At 49.4% G+C, this 20,678-nt stretch overlaps 1 protein-coding gene and 1 long non-coding RNA gene across 4 annotated transcripts in view; one reads left to right on the plus strand and one right to left on the minus strand.

The window, feature by feature from the left end:
• The first annotated feature begins 10,551 nt into the window (after positions 1-10,551).
• VIPR1 (vasoactive intestinal peptide receptor 1) overlaps positions 10,552-20,678 on the plus strand; it is a 34,367-nt gene continuing 24,240 nt past the window's right edge. For all 3 annotated transcript variants that reach the window (XM_053600670.1, XM_053600671.1, XM_053600672.1), the window contains exon 1: positions 10,552-11,120. In XM_053600670.1, the coding sequence (XP_053456645.1) occupies positions 11,043-11,120 (78 nt within the window). In that variant the 5' untranslated portion in view covers positions 10,552-11,042. The remainder of the gene's footprint in view (positions 11,121-20,678) is intronic.
• LOC128592633 (uncharacterized) lies at positions 11,327-12,933 on the minus strand. The gene is made up of 4 exons (XR_008381953.1): positions 12,831-12,933; positions 12,629-12,717; positions 11,790-11,843; positions 11,327-11,505 (listed from the first exon to the last, which is right to left on the minus strand). It is a non-coding gene; the product is annotated as an uncharacterized LOC128592633 (long non-coding RNA).

Below are 20,678 nucleotides of genomic sequence, written 5' to 3' on the forward strand. Positions count from 1 at the left end.
GTGTTGTATATAATGGAATTGTGGTAATGTATTTTGGAGTCCTTATCCTTTAGAGACATATATTAAATATTTACAGATAAAATGGTAGATCTGGGTGGGGCCTGTGGCTCAGTGAGTGGGGCCCCATCCCCGTATACTGAGGGTGGCAGGTTCGAACCCAGCACCCAGGCAAACTGCAACAACAACAACAAAAAAAGGTAGATCCGTGACTTGACTCAAAATGATCATAGCTGAGGCGGTGGCATCAGGATGGGTACATGAGAGATCACTATATTATTTTATCCACTTCATGTATTTTGAAGCTATTTTTTAGGAAATTAAAAGACAATAATACTCAACCCAGATGCTGAGACTAGAGAGTAGGGTGCCTGGGAGAAACCAGAGATCCCAAGGAAGCTGCTGCAGTGAAAATGTGGACAGGTGATCAGGTAAGCAGGTGAGGGATGAGATGAAGATGACGGAGACTGGAAGAAAGGGTGAGACACAGGGGACAGGGATGGGCTTGCAAGGGAAGACGGCCCCTTCCTCCCTGTACCAGCACCGGGGCTTCCTCCTTGCTCCCTCTTTCCCCTCTCATTCCTTCCTTCTGGCACAACTTTCTTTCCTTTGCCCAGCCTCCCTCCCTTCCTTCCTCATCCCTCCTTGCACATTTCTTCTTCCTCCCCCTCCTTCCTAATCTTCCTAATCTCTCTTCTTCCTGCCTCTCTTCATCTTCTGGGCCTCATTCCCAGCCTTGCTCAGGGGGCCTACTCAGTCGGTTTGTCTCTGCAACTAGGTTGCCAGGCAGCTCCAGTTTGATTTCGGGGCCACGGCCCCAGCCTTCTGGGCCTGCTCTCTCCTTGCTGAAAGCTATACCCTGCCTTTGTAGAGCTGCTAGACTCCCCCACCTCCTTACAAAGAGCATCACTCTAGCCTAAGGCAGTTCTGGCCCCACTTGGAGGGAATTGGGAGAAGTGGGGATTTGGCTGGTAGGGCCCAACTTTGCAAAGAGAGCAGGGGATACTCTTTCTATTCTCCCTGGAAATGACTGGCCCCACTTGGAGGGGGTTGGGAGAGGTGGGGACAGTGATCACTCACTGCAGAGGAGAGCTGAGGCTGAGAGGAAAGCAGAAGTGGACTCAAAACATTTCCTGTCCAGGCATTTGTTTTCAAGTGCCAAGTCTGGGAATTGGGGAGGAGAAGGGGAAGATTTCCCTGGGATTCTCCAAAAATGCCTCTTTGAGCAGATCTCACCTGCTCCCACCTCAGAAGGGGACTTCAGGGAGGCTGGATCCTGGGCACAAGCCCTGGACTTTCCAGGACCATGCAAGTCCTGGGCTAATGCAGGTCTTGGCACCAACCAACATGGCCCAGCAACCAAGGGAAGGCTAGAAGAAAGGGGCTCCCTAATGCTTTCCCAGCACAAACCACCTAAAAACCAAGCAAGGATAAGTTCTGTTTTCTGCCGATCTGGTGTAATGAGGGTATAAAGTCAAAATTAATTTGAATACTAGAAAATAAAGACAAGCTGTACTTCTTGAGCCTGAGTCTATGGATTAGGATTCCCATCCAAATGAAGGAAACACTGCAAGGAAGACTAAGGGTCTCTAGCCCCAGTGAGGCCTGAGTTTGGCTGCTACAGACCCCAGGCTGCCGACCACCTGTCCAGTGGCAGGGCACCAGCCCACCAGCCATGTATGGGTGGACATCAGGGACTGTGCTACTTTCAAAGGAGTCTCAGGACCTTAAAATAGTCTTGTCTCCCCGGAGAGAGTAGACATGCTCTAGCAAAGATACCAGCAGGTGGAGTGTGAGGCTGGGACTCAGTTATAATCAGAGTAATAAAGATGATAAGAAGGGTTTAGTGAGCATGGCTGTTTGCCTGTCAGCACAGTCAGACCTAGTGTCCCCAAAGGCCTCTTTGCTGGACACCTGTGCCTGGAGTGGGGGATAAAAAAGGGACCAGAGCTAGGTCCTCCCAACCTAGCCCAGGTCTCTTGCTCTCTCTGCCTTGTCTTCCAGCCGCAAGTCTGGCCCCAGCCTACGGCTTGCCCTTCAGTCTGGGGAATCACACAGTGGCCACCTACTGCAAAGACCTCAGGTCACATTCTAGGTCCTGCTGTTATGAAAAAAGAAAGCTGAAAAGATGCACCCACCTCTGCCCTAAGAGATAATGCCTGCCCCTGGCCTGGCATTTTCCAGGCCATTTCTGCAGGGTCCCAAGGCCCTTGTCAGAGTGACATGGACCTGGGCTCTGCTCTACCTTCTCTGTTCATGGAAGCCCAAACTCTGGGCCTACCCCTTTTTGGAAACACCTGGTTTATAAAGCACAGCCTCCGTGTTATCAGCCAGCATCCACTCCTCTAGGTCAGTGTCTGGCAGAGGAGGCCTTCAGCTGATGACAGACTTGCCTCAAACCTTCCACAGTAGGGCAGCCACGATTTATCTCCCTTTTTGTTTCTATGTTTATGTGTGAACATGAACTAAAGTGTGTATTAAATCAATTCATAAATGTATGTATTTATTAACGTCTATTATATTATAAAATGGAGATCCAATTTACTTACCCTATTCTTGCTTTGTTGGGGTTTTTTGTTTGTTTGTTTTTGTTTTGTTTTTTTGTAGAGCCAGAGTCTCGCTCTGTCGCTCTTAGTAGGGTATCACACAGCTCACAGCAACCTCCAACTCCTGGGCTTAAGCAATTCTCCTGCCTCAGCCTCCCGAGCAGCTGGGACTACAGGTGTCCACCACAACACCCAGCTATTTTTTTGTTGTAGTTTGGCTGGGGCTGGGTTTGAACCCACCAACCTCAGTATATGGGTCCAGTGCCCTACTCACTGAGCCATAGGCACTGCCCTGTTGGGGTTTTTTTAATTTATTTATTTTTTGTTTTTTCTATTTTTAGTAGAGACAGAGGTCCTCTTGCTCAGGCTGGTCTCACTCCTGAGCTCAAGCAATCCACCTGTCTCAGCCTCCCAGAATGCTAGGATTACAGGTGTGAGCCACCACCCAGCCCCTGGCTTTGTTTTAATATTGGCATTATGATCCTTCATAGAACATGTTGGGAAAAAGTTTCATCTTCTTTACCGGTTTTGAGCAGTTTAATTACATAGGAGTTATCTGTGCCCTAACGATTTATAGAATTTGCCTATAAAATTATTTGATCCTGCTATCTTTTTAGGGGTAAATTGAATAATTTATATTTCTCTAGAAAAAGCATCCATTTCCCCTACATGTTCACACTGATGTAAAGATAGTATTCTCTTATAAATTTTAAGTATTATCCATACCTAGAATTAGGTACATTTTCTTTTATATTTCTACTCTGTTCTTGATCAAGCTTGCTAAACCTTTGTATATTTACTAGTCTATTCAAAAGGAAGATTAATTCAATATTTGATTTTGATTTTATTAACTATCTGTTTTTATCTTTACTAATCCCTTCCTTCTTTCTTTGGATTTAATTTGTTGTTTCTTTTCTAGTCTATTTAGCTGTAGGCTTTTTAAACTAATTTTCAGTCTTCTTTATTGGTAATAAATGTAATTATGGTTGAAAATTTTCCTCTAATTACTATGATGTTCATATCTCCCCAGTTTTAATATTCGTTGTTATTCATTTTAAAATAATTTGTTGTTTCAATTTTTACTTCCTCACTACAATAATTACTTAGAAAGGTGATTTGGGATATTTTTAAATATATTAATTATGTATGTATGTGAAATATTTCCAAACATATAGGAGAAGAGAATACAAAAATCAGACCCAAAGTATCCAACATCTGTTTTATTAGCCTTTAAAATAATACTGTATTTGCTGCAGATATTTTTTAAGGAAGTAAAATATTTGGTGCAATTGAGGATCCCCTGTGTACCCATCCTGTGATTGACAGAATTCTAAGATGGCACCCAAGATTCCTGTTCACTGGTGTGTGCATCCTGTATAAACCCCTCCCCTTGAGTGTAGGAGGAGCCGACTTAATCAGGTGAGCCCTTTGGAAAGAGACTCTAGAGTTTGAAGACAGAAGTCAAACAACTTCAAAGCAGCAGCAGATGCTGTCTCATTGGCCTGGTGAAAACACGAGCATCTATGTTGTAAACTACCTCTGGAGAAGGTCATGTGCCTAGAACTTGAGGTCACCCTCTAGGAGCTGAGAATGGCCCCCCAGCCAAAGGCTAGCAAGAAATATAAGCAGTCCTATTTCTGCAAGGAATAAATTCTCCCAACAATTTGAATGAACTTCAAAGAGGAACCTGAGCTCCATATGAGATCACAACCCTGGCTAACACCTTGACTTCTAGCTGTCCCATGTCTAGACCACTGACTATAGAAAATGTGCAATAATAAATGAATGTTGTTTCAAGCTGCTGTGTTTGTGGTAATTTGTTTTATAGCAATTGAAAACTAACATGTCTCCCTTATTCCATTCCCTTCTCTCTCTCTGCAGAGGTAACCCATAACATTCCTTTTGTGTTTATCATCCCTGGATTATTTTTATGCTTTGCTATATATCTATGTATCCATAAAAGTTACATAGTATCATTTGCATATTTCAGACACCATATAAATAACATAGTACCATATATATCATTCTGCAACTTGCTTTCCTTGCTCAACACCATGTTTTTATTATATGCATACCCTTATAGAGAGATACGGCTCTAGTTATTTTGACAGCTAAATGGAATTCCCGGGTGAAGGTGTTCAAGTCTCCTACCATGCCTGTAGATTTAACAAGCCCTCCTTTTTTAATATATCCTTTGTATATATAAATATCTTGAGTCTATATCATTAAGATGTAAAATTGAGTAGTCCAACAATATGAGCTATCTTTTTGTGCCTTTTAATATTTTCCATTTAATATTCTCACTTATTCACATTGACTATGATGATTAATATTTGTAATTGTTCCTGAATCTAATTTTATGCTTCAGTATCATGTATTTTTGTTTTTCATTATTTTATACATCAAATCTTTTATCAGATTGATAAAGTGTTATTAGTTTCATTTTTCCTTCTTCTGGTCATTTGGGAATTACATAGGGACTTCCTTTTTTTTTTAATGAATACTCTTAAATTTTTAACACATCCATAATCTCTGGTGGGATCGATTACCTTACTTAAGCTCCATGTCTATTTTATCCTGCCCAAATTATCTTCCCTTTCCAGAATCTCTGCCCAAGCTCAGCTATGCACATATGCACATATTAACAGGAAAACAAGGCTGAGAATGGGGGAAGTAAGCATGAGAACTTTGAGATCCCCTGTTGAGTTAGTCTGAGCTGTCCCCAGGATGGCAAGCACCCCTACAGCCCTCCAAGAATTCACTGCCTCAGAAATTAGCTCTGAGGGCCATCCTCATGTGGTCTGTAGTCCTGGGTACCCTCTCTAAGACTCATCCTAACTCTGCCCCTATCTACTCTGAACCTTGCCCCTAACTCTACATCCTCGCAACACACGCTGGCCAGGCCCTATGCTCAGACTCCTAGCTGGAAGCAGATGTGTCTACACAGACTCAGGCCATACACAGGAACTCAAACTCATATGTTCTTAAACACACATGCACATGTACACACACATACGTATACACACACAGATGTTGCAGTAAGCATTTGACCAGAAACTATGGCTGGTCTCTGGAGTCTCTCAGACTCACCACACCACAACTCCCATGCTAATTTGCCTGATGACAGACCACTGACCCTCCAGACAAAACTAAGCCCTGAGATCTCGAGGAAAGGAATTCTTCTCAGGTCTTTCCTCTCTGTGATAGCCCAGGAGCTTCCAGAGGTAGGACCTAGGTCTCTTTTTCCTCTATCCCCTGCAACAGGAGCTCTCTCATGCCCCTTCATTTGCATGCCGTATTTTCCCCTCTCTAGTAGCTGTGGGGGTACATCTCTTGGCTCTTCCTTTAAAAAGAGCTGCCATTCAGCTATGAAGAGTGATGTGAGCACAGAGCCTTTGAGCTGAGGCTGTGCTCTTCCCAGATAGCCCTAGCCATTGACTGGGCACAGTAGGGTTACTAAGAGTTTTCTGTGCAACTGTAGCACTAGAACTTAGGCTCTGCATCACAGCCTAAGTTTCTTTCTGCTCAGTCCTGCTTTCTCCTCCTTTATTCCTGCTATCCATTAAACTTCCACTCACCTATCTCCATCTTAGTACCAGGAGGAACTGAACTGACACAGCTATAGTTGACACATCCCTCCCATGGACCTCTAAGCCCCAGCCTCCAGGACCAAAGGATGGCCATATCAGAACTGGTCCCTGAGCTCCATTTCCACGTCTGTCAAGTCAGGACAAGTCTTCCTCCATCACCTGCACTCCTGTGAGCTTTGTCTTCTTCCTTCCTGCAGCATCACCAGAAGAGCCTCACGCTTCCCCACCCATGCAGTGCTAGGCTCCCCTAGAGGAAATAGCCCCATGTCTAAGTCACAGTCACATCCCCAGCTCCTGTCACAGGGCCAGACCTGTATGTGGTGATGTGTGAGGGGTGAAGGAATGATATTTCTTGCGTGCTGTTACAGAGGGATGAAGGGAATATTTCTTCTTCTTCTATTTTTTTTTTAACATTTTTGAAATTAAAGCAATCAAAGTTTCCTTCTTCTATTTTTTTATAGAAGTCTTTTATTTTTTATGCCTATTGTGCCATGAATTCATGGGGAATGGGTTCCAGCAGCCCAGGCTCCTTTCCATTGTTTCTCATGAAGTTGGGCTTCTCTGGGTGGCGCAGGCTGGTGCTTCAGTTCAACCCAGGTACTTTTCTCTTTGGCTTCCTTCTTTTCCTGATCATTTTCCTTCACATGTTTTAGGACGCTTTCTCAGCTCTTAGAGTGCTTAATATGCTCAATATGAACATTAGTCCTCTTGGCAAGAATCTTGCCTTTAACCTGTTTCTTTCTTTTTTTTTTTTTTTTTCCAGTTTTTGGCCAGGGCTGGGTTTGAACCTGCCACCTCCAGCATATGGGGCCAGCGCCCTCCTCCTTTGAGCCACAGGCACCACCCTAACCTGTTTCTTTACCACAATGCCAACACCATGCTGGCTGGTAACATTGTAGACTCTTCAAATTTTGCCATGGTAACCTTTGTGTGGCATGCCTTTTTGAATAGTACCCATTCCCTTGACATCTACAGTATCACCTTTCTTGTAGATTCGCATATATGTGGCCAAAGGAACAGCTCCATGTTTTCTAAAAGGCCTAGAGAACATGTATGGGTGCCTCTCCTCTTCCCCTTTGTGTTCGTCATTTTAGTGAATTACTGGAAGATGGCGTCTCCGGCTGAAAGGTGAATATTTCTTCTTTAAATGCCTCTCCATGCTTCTCTCCTCCCCTCCACCAAACCACAGCTTGGAGTTAAGGAACCTCTCCTCACAGGAAAAACTGGCCCCCAAAGAAGAGGCAGCCAGGGAGGTTGTGAACACTTCATATCCCTGGGGCTTTATCCAGACCCACCGGATGGATAAAGACATAGAGGCATAGGTCCCTCCAGCTCAGAAGCCCAGAGAGGGCAAACACTGCCTGCGTTTAGGCAGCAGTGTGGGTGGCTCTGGAAGGGGAATTCTGGAGCAGTTACTTCCCAAACCAGGTAGTTTCCTCACCTCTTCCCGGCCTGGCTTCTACTATACAAGTCAAGGCCACACTATGGCCCTGAGCCCCCTACTCCACCGCAGAAACCTGCCACCATTGAGCTCCGGAGCTGGGAGGCTTGAAGGCAGTGAGTGCACGATTATGAGAGCAGATGAGGGTGGCACACACCACAGGGATGAGGCAGGCAGGAAGCCAGGCAGGCTCAGAATGAGTAACTGCAGAGTCCCTTTCCACCGTGCCTGTTGTCACGGGAGATGGCAAGTGACTTTGCTTCTCTCTCTTTTCCCCCACCTCCTGCATCCTTTGCAGCTCTGAGATTCTGGTATCCAGAAGGGAAGTGGGAGCTTGGGCCAGAGACTGGGGATAGGTTTTAAGGGATCCAAGAAGGGAGACCTTAGAACAGAACACCCCAGAGAGGAATCCATGGTAGCTATGGCCCTCCTCCCCAGACCTGGACTGGGGAGACAAAGTCAGACTCCAGAGGGGCTCAGGCTTTGGACGGAGTGGGAGATGAGGAACAGATTCCAGTCACTGCTTCCCGTTCTCTCAAGTAGCTTGTCTGCCCCACCTTTTCTCCTGACATCCTGCCCCCTCCCAAAAGCCCTCCTAGACCACCTGGCTGAGCAAAAGGGATGATCTTTTGATGACTCTCTCATCAGATTCCACAGGGTTCTCCGAGAGTGGCCCATGATTGACCCCTTCCCAGTGCCTCAGAATATAGAATAGGACAGTTGGGAATAAGTAGTTAAAACATGTTCACACTTTGTGTTGGTTGAATTTTATAGGTTTTTGTTTGGTTTTGCTATTTCCGTTTTTCTGCTCCTTTCACTTCTGAATATGTTTTCTGCCCTTTGATGTTTAAGGAAGGGTGGGTCCCCTAGGGGAACAATTCTGAAAGAACAAAGAAGTGATTTTTACCACAGAGAATCTAGGGAAACTGTTCTCCCTGAGTCACCATCTCTCATCCTGTCCTGGGAGGACTACAAGGGGATCAAGGGACCCTGCTGGTCACTTTCAATACCTCCAGCCTCTAGTGAGGAGGGGGTGATATTCACCACCCTCCAGAGTGAAGGGAAGGAAACCCACCCCTACTGGTAGCCTTAAGTTTGACTGTCCTTCCTTCCTTCACCCCACCAATCAGCCACCCATTGGGGATCAATCACATGGCAAGGTGGGCATTGGCTCCCTCCTATTCTCCACAACAATGCATCCTCAAGTACCTAAGATGTATGTCCTCAGAGAGAGTAGAACTCTAACAGGCCAGGGGGATGGATGGAGCATTAATGGCGGGGTTCCATCCTGCAGGATGTGTGTGTGTGTTGAGGCCTCCATCTGCAGGGCTGGGGATTGATGAGAGCCAAACACACAGATTAGATCTTCCCATGCAGAGCTCGTAGGACACCATGCCAGCAGAGGCAACTCCCCAGAATAAGAACATGATTCTGCCACCTTGCTGAGGAACTGGGGTCTGAGAGGGGATACACAGGGTTACAAGGAGAGGCAAAGACCCCTGATTCCTGAGCTAACAGTGGCCCCCAAGAAGGCAGACAGCTGAGGAGATGTCTGGTGGTCATTCCATCATTGGAACACTCTCTCCATTGGAGGCTTTGGGCCCAAGCCCCAGAAAGGTCAGGGTGTGTGCCCAGGCTCACTAATTATATCTAGAGGGAAGTGGAAATTGTGGGGACCACAACGGCTCCCGGGTCCTCCTCTGGCAAGGAAGTGGCAAGTCTTCTCCACCTCTGTACCCTCAGTGTGTAGCACAGGGTCTGGGGCACAAAAAGCAACTAATAAACCTTCATGGGAAAGAAAAGGGAAGGAGAGAACAGAGGGAGGGAATAAGAAGAAAGAAAGGAGGATGGAATGATGGAAGGGAGGAAGGAAGGCGAGACAGAAGAGAGGCTAGAAAGCAAGTGTAAGCACTCCAGATAGAGTTGGAAGGGAGGGTTAAGGAGCTCATCCTTTCCCAGCTTTTCCCTAACTCCCCTCAAGCCCCACCCCATGGCAGTGGCCCCGTTTCCCCCACCTTAGGGAGGGAAGGTAGAGTAGTCCTCTGGGAACTCCAGCGCACCTGCTGCTGGGTCAGCAGCTGGAGCTGGACCACCTTCGAGTCGCACATCCTGCTATGACCGTGGGAACACGGAGCTTCTCCACTGAACAATGCCCCTCCTCCTGTCACACTGATCCACTACCCACCCTATCCTGCCTCCACAACCACGACCTCCAGGCTCAATCGTAGGGGTTAGAACCCTTGGAAAGAAGGCAAGTCAGCCACCTTCACTTGATCCACAAGATGATGCTCTCCCAGGGCGCAGAGCTGGTGACCCCGCGCCCTATTCTAGGGGCGAATAGACGGAGCCCTAAGAACCAGAGGTGAAAGGAGGCTAGCCCGATGTCACCCAGGCGCCCAGCCGCCCCTTCTCGGAAGCGCAGCATCAGAGGCAGGCAGCCCAGTCCTCACCCTTCTCTGGACCCCAATCTCCCTGACTGCAAAATAGGGAAAGCCGGTGAGTACGAGCTCCCTGGTTCCTTGTAGGTCAGCGGCCGAGTCAACCCGCGGACTGGGAATAGACCCTCCCTCCCGCGCGAGGGCGCTGGAACTCAGGCCCGACCCTCCTTGGGAAGTTCCCAGGACAGAGATAGGAGGGCGCGGACGCACTGTCTCCCTTGGAACACGTCTTCCAGGAGTTCTAAGGCTGGGACGCTCAATTAGTGCCAAGCTCCCCGCTAGGTCTCCCGGGACAGAGCCGGCTGGCAGAAACCAAGAGTACAGCACCCTCTTTCCCTCCCTAGCCCAGCCTCTTCGGCGCGACGGATGAGTTGGAGTAGTTGAAAGTGGATTAAACAATGAGCCCCACCTACTCGTGGTCGCTGCCAGCCCTGAGCCCCGTGCCGGGTGCTAGCTGGCCTCGTGCGGAGGTGATTGGCACTTTCTTTCTGGTAATCGGGTCTGCGCGCCCAAGCCCTCCAAGGTGCAGAAGGGGGAAATAGGGAGGCTGCTGGAGGGGCCTCCCAGAGGAGGTGGCTCCGAAGGTAGAGCCCCGGAATGGGGTTGAGGGGAAGTGCGGAGGTGAGAGACCACCGCCAGGCTCCTGGGAGTGTCGTAAGCCACGCAGGGGCGTCTTGGGGTCTCAAGATACCCCAGAGATGAATGCCAAGGGCCAGAGAGCTGTGAAAGCCTCACGAGGCGAAGACTGACGTGTGGATTAGCAGAGCGAGCGCGTGGACTCCGCTCTGCGCTGGGCGCCTGGGCCCTGCTCCACACCTGCGCGGCGGCCCCGCCTCCTCCAGTCCATTGGCTAGACCCGCCGCCCATCAGACGAGCCCCCAAGGCCCGCCCCAGCCCCAATCCGCGCCTCTTAGCGCCGGGGCCACCGCGCCAGCGCCACTCTGCCAGGTTCCCGGCGATCGCCCGCGTGGTGAGCTGCCCGGCAGCCCACTCCCGCTCGGGACCGCCCGCCACCGGCTCGGGGCGGACCATGCGCCTGCCAAATCTGCAGGCCGCCCGATGGCTATGCGTGCTGGCTGGCACCCTCGCCTGCGTCCTCTGCCCCACGGTGAGTGTCGGCCGGGCGGCCCGAAGTCCCCGCACCTGGTGTTGGGATGGGGGCGGCGGGAGCCCGACCGTTTGTGCGCGCGTCTGTGTAAAGGGTCTGAGGGACACCGGGTACCCGTCTCGCCTCTTCCCTTTGCCCCAGACCAGATCTAGACCCAAGGGAGGGGGGTCTTGGTCGTGCCCAGTACCTCCTGGCTCAGCATCAAGACTTGCCTTCCATTTAGTGGCTCCGGGTGTGTGAGGAGTGGGGAGCCCGGTGGGGGATACTGTGGTTGATTGAGATGGAAGCTCTGGTACACTGTGGGTCGTCTTTGCGTGCCATTCTTGTCTGGAGGTGTCTGTGGGTTGTCAGCAGCAATCCCAGCACTGGGCCCTGAGAAGGGGTTCTTGGGATCACAAGGGTGACAGACCTCAGTGCCAGAGCAAAAGGATACTGGAACCCAAAGTGGAAGGTGATGGGCAGTGAGCGGTTAGGGGCGGTATTTAATAGGAGGGGCCAGGCATGTGCCTGGAGAAAGCAGAGCAGGAGCCAACAGCCAACTAGCAGTGACCTCCCTCTTCCTCCCACCTCTGCTTCTTCCCAACACCGGCATGTGAATGCTCCTGACACATGTGTACCCATGTGCCCTGTGTGTGGGTGTGCTTGTGTATGTGTCTGTGGATGACTCACCTGGGGCACAGGGTAGACCCAGATTGAGGTAGCAGGGGCAGGGATCATCATATTCTAAGAGCAAGAAGACCTCAGGGCTCACTGAGTCTACCCAAGCCCATTTTAAAGATGGGCAAACTGAGGCCCAGAGACACAAGAGACAACACCTGTACCCCAGGAGCCAGACCTGGACAGAGGTTGTATTTCTCCCTACCCCTACCCAGGACCTTGAGTAATCTGGAGTTGCTGCTTAGGCGGGGCCTAAAATGCCCACTCCAGATTGGCTGAGGGAGGATGAGTGATCTTGATTATCTAGTCTATCCTATCTAATGGTCACTTCTCTTGCCATCACCCCCACCAGGGGAGAAACCTCTGTGTTTCCACCTAGTTGATGTCTTGTACACCCTGGGGATGGGAAGCTCATTGACTGAGACTTCTGATGATTGTTAGGAGGCCCTCCTCCTTCCACTGATAGTCATGAGATCCACCTCCTGAGCTCTTGAAGCCTCACCAAGCTTTGGCCCCCACAGCTCACTAGTCTCAGTCTGTCAGGGTCATGAAGCCTCCAGACCTCACTGACAACCCTGGGCCCCCAGCCACAGAAACTCATCTTGAATGAGCAAAGGATATTGGGACAAACAGCACTGATGCTCCATTCCCCATCCCTGAAGGCTTCTGGGCCCAAGGCAGAGTGGCTTCATCAGAGACACCCATCCCTGACCCCTCCAACGCCTACGTCCCTTGTCTTTCCACATCTTATTCATTTAGTGCCCAATACTGTCTCCTCCTCTAGACAGCCTTCCCTGATTGCTCCAAACAAGCCCTCTGCCCCCTTCACCCCACCTCTTGGCCCTGCTCACCACCCAGTTGTGACTGTTCTGACCATCTCATGGAGTCAGGGACTGGCATCTCTCACCCTCCCGTGTTCCTCACAGTTCAGTGCAGGGCTCTGCCACGGGGCAAGGACAAGGGACTGAGCCAGGACTGGATGAGGGCAGGCTGGAGTGAGGGCTTCTCATTTCCCTCTCTGTTTCTCCCTCCTCCACACCAGCTACCACTCACCCTCTCCTGGAATGGACACCAGGCAGTCCTGCTCCAGCCAGACTTGGGGGTGGGGTGTGGGGGGGCAGACGTTATCAGAGTCATAAAATGGCAGCCACAAAGTTCAGGTTGAAGGCCCAAGGCTAAGTCACTCCTGTTTATGGTGCCCTGACCTCAGCCTAGGAAAGGGAAATCTCTTAACATGAGGGAAAAAAGGGGAAAAGAAAACCTCCAGTGTCTCAGAGGAAGAATTCTGCCCCAAGGCCAGCTGTCAGGCCTTCCACTACCCCTGCCCCCTGGACAGCAGGCACAGGGACTTCTCACTGATAACAGAGTTGCCCAGGGCAATTCCCAGCACAAGGGGGAGGGCCATAGGTCACAGAGGAGGAGCAGACCCAGGGCCTGCCCTGGGAAGATTCTTGGACTGAGACCAGACCCAGTAACTTGGGAGGGAGAGCCCAGGTAGATGTGGAGGACAGGCTCCCAGAACTGGGGGCAGGGGTTGCTGAGAGAAACAGTCCAGGAAGGACAGTGTCCTGAATCGTTTAGCCAAATGGACCAACTTTTTACCCCGGATCATAAAACAGCCTCTGTTAGTAGGACTGATGCCCTTGCCCCCAGAAAGAGGAGGAAGCTCCCAGCTCCCTGCAGAGTCTGGGATAGCCCAGGGGTTGAGGGAGGCTTGAATCCTCAGATGGCTCTCTCAGGCAGGTCACTGGCCACCAGCTCCTCAAGGCCTCACCTTGCCATAGGCATCCTACTGCCCCTGCCACCTGCTTCTAGCCCCTCCAGAGGCTGTCCACAACTGCCCAGGCTCTCTTGGCTCCCAACAGGCCACTCTGTGAGCTGTGGGAAACACAGCTACAGCTAAGTTGGGCCTCCTCCTCAAGTGAAGTGACAATCTCAGTTAGGTCTCCCAGAGCCCTGGGGACCATGCTGGAAGGAGTTCCCTTTGGAAGTTTCCCCCCCTCTCATCCTGATGCTCTAAAGCAGGCGCCTTCAAACTATGGCCCGCGGGCCACATGAGGCGGTGTGATTGTATTTGTTCCTATTTTGTTTTTTTACTTCAAAGTAAGATATGTGTAGTGTGCATAGGAATTTGTTCATAGTTGTTGTTTTTTTAACTATAGTCTGGCCCTCCAAAGGTTCACTCCAACAGTGAACTGGCCCCCTGTTTAAAAAGTTTGAGGACACCTGCAAAGTTTCTGAGGCTTCCATGTGGATGGAGCCCCAACCAGGGCCAGGAGACCTGCTTCTCACTCCATACCATGACAATGGTCAGGTGGCCAGGGGAACATCTTTAATCTCTGTGCAAGGGCCTCAGTTTCCTTTCCACAAAAGGAGGTGAGAGGGAACTGGGAAGAGGCTTGCCTGGAGCCAGCTCCACCTCCCAAATGGACATACTCTTACACTGGGGTGCAGTGTCTCTGTGCAATGGGATTGGTCTTCCAGGCAGGACTTCTGTGAGCTTTGAAGGAAGCAGCGAAAGTGGTGGTATGAACTGTGTAACCGGTCATCCCTTTCCCTTGGTCCAGCTTGGACCTTTAGACAGACGTCTCTTGCCCTCACCTGCCAGGAGTTCCCAGGGTAAGCAGGTATCCTAGGAGTGGAGTGGGGGGGGGTGACCTCATTAAATGGCCAGATAATCTTGGTGGGTGAGGCTTCAGGCTCAGGTAGGCAGTGGAGCCTCTCAGAGAGGGCTGGGAGGTGGGTGCTGAGCCATCTATTTTTTTTTTTTTTTTTTCGAGTCAGAGTCTTACTTTGTTGCCCTCAGTAGAGTGCTGGCTCACAGCAACCTCCAGCTCCTTGGCTTAGGCGATTCTCTTGCCTCAGCCTCTCAAGTAGCTGGAACTACAGGCACCTGCCACAATGCCCGGCTATTTTTTTTTGTTGCAGTTTGGCTGGGGCCAGGTTGGAACCCGCCACCCTCCGTATATGGGGCCGGCTCCCTATTCACCGAGACACAGGCACCGCCCCTGCTGAGCCTTCTTATACCACAGGCAGCCTCAGTGGAAATGCAGCATGGGCTACGACACCAGGGTAGGGCGTTGAGCCTGCTACCCTCCTGCCATTGCTGGGCCCCTCAATGTGGCCCCTCTGGCCATGGACGAGGAACAGGGTTTGGGGACTATATGAAGCCTGTCCCTATCTCCCAGCCCTTTTCTGTCAACCTCCCAGACTCTGATCTCCCATTTGACTTCCCAACACAAAATGGTTTTCATTGTACCAAGGAAAATTTCAATATGTATGTTCTCAGAGTCTCTAATACCATAGAAGTACTTCTAAAGAAGAAAAAGAAACACAATTTAATCTCTCCATCACTTGTACTATGCTATTTTTTTTTCACTTTTATTATAAACAATTTCAAACAAGTAGAGAGAATACTACCATGAAGATGAAAATACCCAATCCCGGGCGGCGCCTGTGGCTCAGTGAGTAGGGCGCCGGCCCCATATGCCGAGGGTGGTGGGTTCAAACGCGGCCCCAGCCAAACTGCAACAATAAAAAAATAGCCGGGTGTTGTGGCGGGCACCTGTAGTCCCAGCTGCTCAGGAGGCTGAGGCAAGAGAATCACATAAGCCCAGGAGCTGGAGGTTGCTGTGAGCCGTGTGACGCCATGGCACTCTACCGAGGGCAGTAAAGTGAGACTCTGTCTCTACATAAAAAAAAAAAAAAAAAAAGAAAATACCCAATACCTGGGTTTGACAATTGTCAACATTTAACATTATTTGCATTATTCACTTTTTGGCTGGAGTATTTATTTTAAAGTAAAATATAGACATCCTGACCTTTTACCCCAAATTATTTCAAAACAAATCTCTAAAACCAAAAGACTTTTTCCTATATAACTATGATACTGTCATTATACTTAATAAAATTAACAGAGATCCCTTATTCAAATATTCAATATTCAAATATCCCTAATGAGAATTTGATCCAGCACCACAAGATGAATGGTGATGTCGACAGCGGTTTGGTCTTATCACAGGACTGTAGCAAACTGGCGGGGTGGGTAAGGTGGGTGGGGGGCAAGCCTTGGCAGTGAACATCCAGCTGGGCTCCACTGGGCAGCGTCATTCTTACCCACGTCCCTTCTCTTGTGGCTCATGAGATAAAAGAGGATTCATATCTCTCAGGAAGTGCCACTTACTATCTAACTTAAAAACAAGTTCTTCCTGAACAGCGAGTCACCAGAGGAGAGGAAGAGGTCCCCAGAGGAGAGGAAGAGGTCACCAACCAGCCTCTATGTATGGAGGACTTGCAGCCTTGTAGCTCCCTGTGCTGGTGCCTTTTCCAGGTAGCCGCAACACTGATACCATCCACAAATGTGTTTATAAGCTGAGTCCTGCAAACCCCAGTTCCCTAGGAGTGGCCAGGATCACTTTCGAGGAGCAGAGGATTTAAACAGAATGCTTAGCCAGAGTCCCTGCTGTCCCTGCTTTGCCAGGGACTACAGCCATCCTCTGCAAAGAAACCTGGACAGCCTCACGCCCCAAAGGAAACTTTTCAAAAGCTGTTAAATGAACAAGCTGAATGTCTCTGCTTGGATTCTACTAATTACAACAGTTCTTGTCCTGGTACCACTTTGAGCTGCAAAAAGTTTTTTCTGGCCCCAAGCCCAAAGCTGTATCCCTGTGTCCCCCACCACTACACACAGGCAGATACACACACACACCAGTTCTCATTCTGCTCTTCTATCACCCAGAGCTCAGCCTTCCTAAGAGGAGGTGAGGCTGGCAAAATTTGGATTTGCAGAGAGGAGGCTTCTGGCTCTTAGCAAAGGGATATAAAAATACAGGGAAAAGGCCAGGTACAGTGCCTCACACCTATAATCCTAACACCCTGGGAGGCTGCGGCAGGATTTCTTGAGCTCAGGAGTTTGAGACCAGCCTGTGCTAAGCAAGACCTGTCTCTACTAAAAATAGAAAAATTAACTGGGCATAGTGGTGCACACCTGTAGTCTCAGATAGTCAGGAGGCTGAAGCAGGAGAATCACTTGAACCCAGGAGTTTGAGGTTGTTGTGAGCCAGAATGATGCCACAGCACTCTAGCCTGGGCAACAGGTGAGACTCTGTCTCAAAAAAAAAAAACAAGGAAAGAAAGAGAATTCAAACTGTAGTAGGGGACAAGGGGAGCCAGCAGTTTTGAGACCTCTCTGGTATGTATGGATGCCACTTGCCAGTGAGTAGGACCTTTAGACTGCTTAGGGTTATGCAAGGCACTAGGCTGTGGCTGCTCAGGTGTGGACAGCGGGGCCAGCCTGGCAGGAGGGCTATAATAGGGCTTTGGCAATAACTGCTAACCCTATTAGCAGTCCCCTAGTACCTGCTAAAGTCCTTTACATGTGACCCTCGACATGACCCTAGAAGTAGGTCATGCTGTTTTTGTTTCCATTTTATAGATGAGATAGAACAAATTGCCCAGCCAGGAAGTGGCAGATAGTCTGATTGAGAACTTGTGGTCGTAACTATGCTCTGCTGCCTCACCAAGGATCTACTTCTTCCAGAGTGGCTGTGGCAACCCACATGCTACCCTGAGACTTTAGAGATAGTTTTAATTAGTAAAATGTATACATCTGATGTGACAGCTCAGTGAATTGTCACGCACATGTATACCTCTGTAGCCATCACCCAGGTCAATCTATACACATTCCCATCACCTCAGCAGGCTTCCAGGTGCCTCTCACATAAAAGATGAGATTTATTTCAACTTCGTTTAGTGCAGTCTGCAAAGCTGGGAACATGTTTCTTCCCTCTTCTGGGACTTCGGGATCCCATGATCTCCCGTACCCTCCTATGTTCCTTACCCCCACACTTCCTGTCCTTCCCTTCTCCCCCTTGCCTCTGACTAGAGGGTCTCCATGTCCTTTCCAGTTCTCACACAGGGGGCAGCCTGGGAAGCTAGGCTGTGGTTCCATGTGCCATGGGTCATACTGATTTCTCTCTGAGTCCTCAGTTCCCCCCTGTGTCTCTTCGTTACTCCATGATTTCTAGGATGGAGGTAATTAAATGATGGGATATGAGATGGCTTCTGTAAAAGGCTGGAGCAATGGGGGAGAAGGTAAACGGGACCACAACTGAGCCCCCTGCCCTGTACTCCCCATCTCCTTGCCTCCTTTGACAAAACTCAGAAGCACAAATCAAAATCAGAGTATATAAAAGTTGCAGACAGATTCTTCCTCCTGTCTCACTTTATCCAGCCTATGGCATTTTGTACTCCACTCAGAGACCAGCTGCTCTACAGAGGGACTCACAATCCCCTGAGCTGAGGCTGGAGATTTTGACTCCAGGCAGTAGCTGGTCTCAAGCCACCCATGAGGGGTTTGGATATGGCCTACTAACCTGAGCGGGGCCCATTCTGTCTTTCAGAGCCCCTAACATCTAACAGCTATAACTCCCAGTGTCCTCACTCCCATGCCCATCATCACCCCCAACTTCACCCCAGATCTCAGGAAGCCCCATGTGGAGAGGAGAAGCAGGGACCAGAGTGGGCTCCCCAGTACCTTCTGTAGGACAGAAGTTCCTGAAACCCAGGTGGAAGTCCAGAAGTCTACAACAGGATCTCCTCAGTCTTGGTCTATTTCTGTCCCATACCATGGTATTAGATGGATGTGGGAGGTGACTGAAAAGGAGTTGTCAGGAGAGTCCCAAATCTGGTTGGGGGTGGGGATTAACCAAGTCCTGTTCAGCCTACCTGCTCAGCTGGGCCATCTCCTCTCTATACCCACTGCCCTGCCTGCTTGAACCCAGGCCTCCTCAGTCCCTGGCTGGACTGGTGCAGTACTTTCAGCTCTGCCACTTGCAACCTGAAGGATCTTTGTAAAATCTGGGTCCCCTGCCCTTGGGCTCCTGCTTCAAATCTTTGATGGTCCCCAGGGTCTGGGAGTCAAAGCTCACACTTCAAAATTGGCATCCCAGCCCTTCCCATCCCACCTCTGCCTACATCTCCCAACTTGTCTCCCGATGCTGCAGAGCTGCTGGCTGCAGCTCTACCAAGCTTCTCGCATCCTTAGGCATTATGGGATTTTCATGCCTCTGTGCTTGTGCAAGCTTCTCCTGCTTCTGGGGTGTTCTTACTCCACCTCTAATTGACTAACTCTTACATATCCTCTAAGACCTACCTCTGCAGAATGGGTACAGGATACCTGCTCTGTATGAAGCCCACACTCTAGCTACATCTCACCCTGGAACTCTTTCCTGGGATCAGTAGACTTGGCTATATTCAGCCAGGGAATTTTCCAACTCTCTCTGTGTGCCTGGAATCCAGAGGGATAATGAGGATGTTTAAAATAGGGAAATAAGTGGGAGAGGAAGTCCAAAGTCTGCCTGAATTCCTTAGTGATAAGGGCTGGAGGGAGCTGCCCCGGCCCTGGCCCTCAAAGGCCAATGGATAACCAGATGGCCTAAGGCAAGGCTGTGGAATAGGGTTGATGCAGTCCAGACCAGTGGTCAGAGACTTAGGTCCCATCTGGGAATGTTCATTTGCTGAGTGACCTCACATCTCTCCTGGGGGCTCCATTTCCTCTACTCCTCTCCGAATGCGGCCTGGCACTCAACTAACCTGTGGCAAAGACAGACCTTATCATCAAGACCACCCCCACCTCTATATCCAGAGACACCAGGCTCCTGTACCCACCCTTCCCATCTCTGTGAACTGCTTCTCAGGGAGGCTCTGTGGTTGCTAGGAGAGCAGAGCTGGATACAGAAGCTGATCCAACAGAGAATGGCAAGCAGAAGCTGCCAAAACCCAAGGTACCCACAGTGATTGGGAAAGAAATATCTCTTGGCAAACCATATGGCCATAGCCCTAGCTTAAAAGGGCCCAGGAAGTGAGGTCACCCATTGTCTTTTTTCAGCCCATAAGGCTAGACCCTTATAGTCACAGGGACAGAAAACTCAACTGACTCAAGCCATAAAAAAAGGCTTTGGCTCAAGTTTCTGGTAGCAAAGCTGGTTTCAGGCATAACTATGTTCAGGGGCTCAGACCATGTTAAAAGGACTTGGGTTTTCTCTATCTCTTTATTCTACCTCCAGCTGTATGCCCTTCATCATCATGTTTTACTTGTCAACAAGATGGCAGTAGAAGCTCCAGCCCCTACATCCTTTAAGGTTTCTAGCCCAGTTAGAAAAAACAAATCCACTTGCCTAATTGCTTAATCCAAAGTCCCAGGGGTGAGCTTCCTGACTTTGAGTAGGCTGACTTGGGCTATGTGCCAGGCACTGTGGCCAGGAATGCTCTGGTTGACTTAAGTCTTGGTCACTTGTCAAACCTCTGGAAGGGGGTTTATTAGACCCTCATGAAGTAGAAGGCAGTTTCCCAGACAGAAGTGAGGATGTGACACTACAGGAGTGTAAAGAACAGTGGAAGGCAGAAACAACAGATGTCCACTACCAGCCGTCCTGCTCTCACACCACAGTGTGATGGGAAGTGAGAATGGGAAGGAGAAGCAGGAGAGGATGAGAAGGGTCCAGAAAACAGACAGAACCCTGTTGCTGGTAGACACCAGAGCTGGGAAGATAATTTGGGGACAAGTGTGCTCCAGGATTAGCAAAATAGACCAATGATGGGACACAAGTTTGGATGGCCAGTCCCCAGGTTCCTCTTCCAGAGGCCACCTCTGAGATCCTCCTGGACAGTCTTCTCCCTACACCTGAGGAAGACAGCAACAGATCCCTAAAGATAGAGCATCTTGAGCATTTCAGCCTGAGAGCTGTAGGGGGAAAGAAGAAGCACCTGACCCCAAAGAGTAACCACAGAAAACAAAGTTTCCTTCAAGTCTCATATCTTTTCTTTTAACAGTTATACAAATAACTGCATTCTGCTCCATAGTATATCTGTGTTACTTTCAATAGGCCAAGTTTTAAATGA

This window comes from Nycticebus coucang, chromosome 8 (assembly GCF_027406575.1).
Source record: "Nycticebus coucang isolate mNycCou1 chromosome 8, mNycCou1.pri, whole genome shotgun sequence".
NCBI lineage: Eukaryota > Metazoa > Chordata > Mammalia > Primates > Lorisidae > Nycticebus > Nycticebus coucang.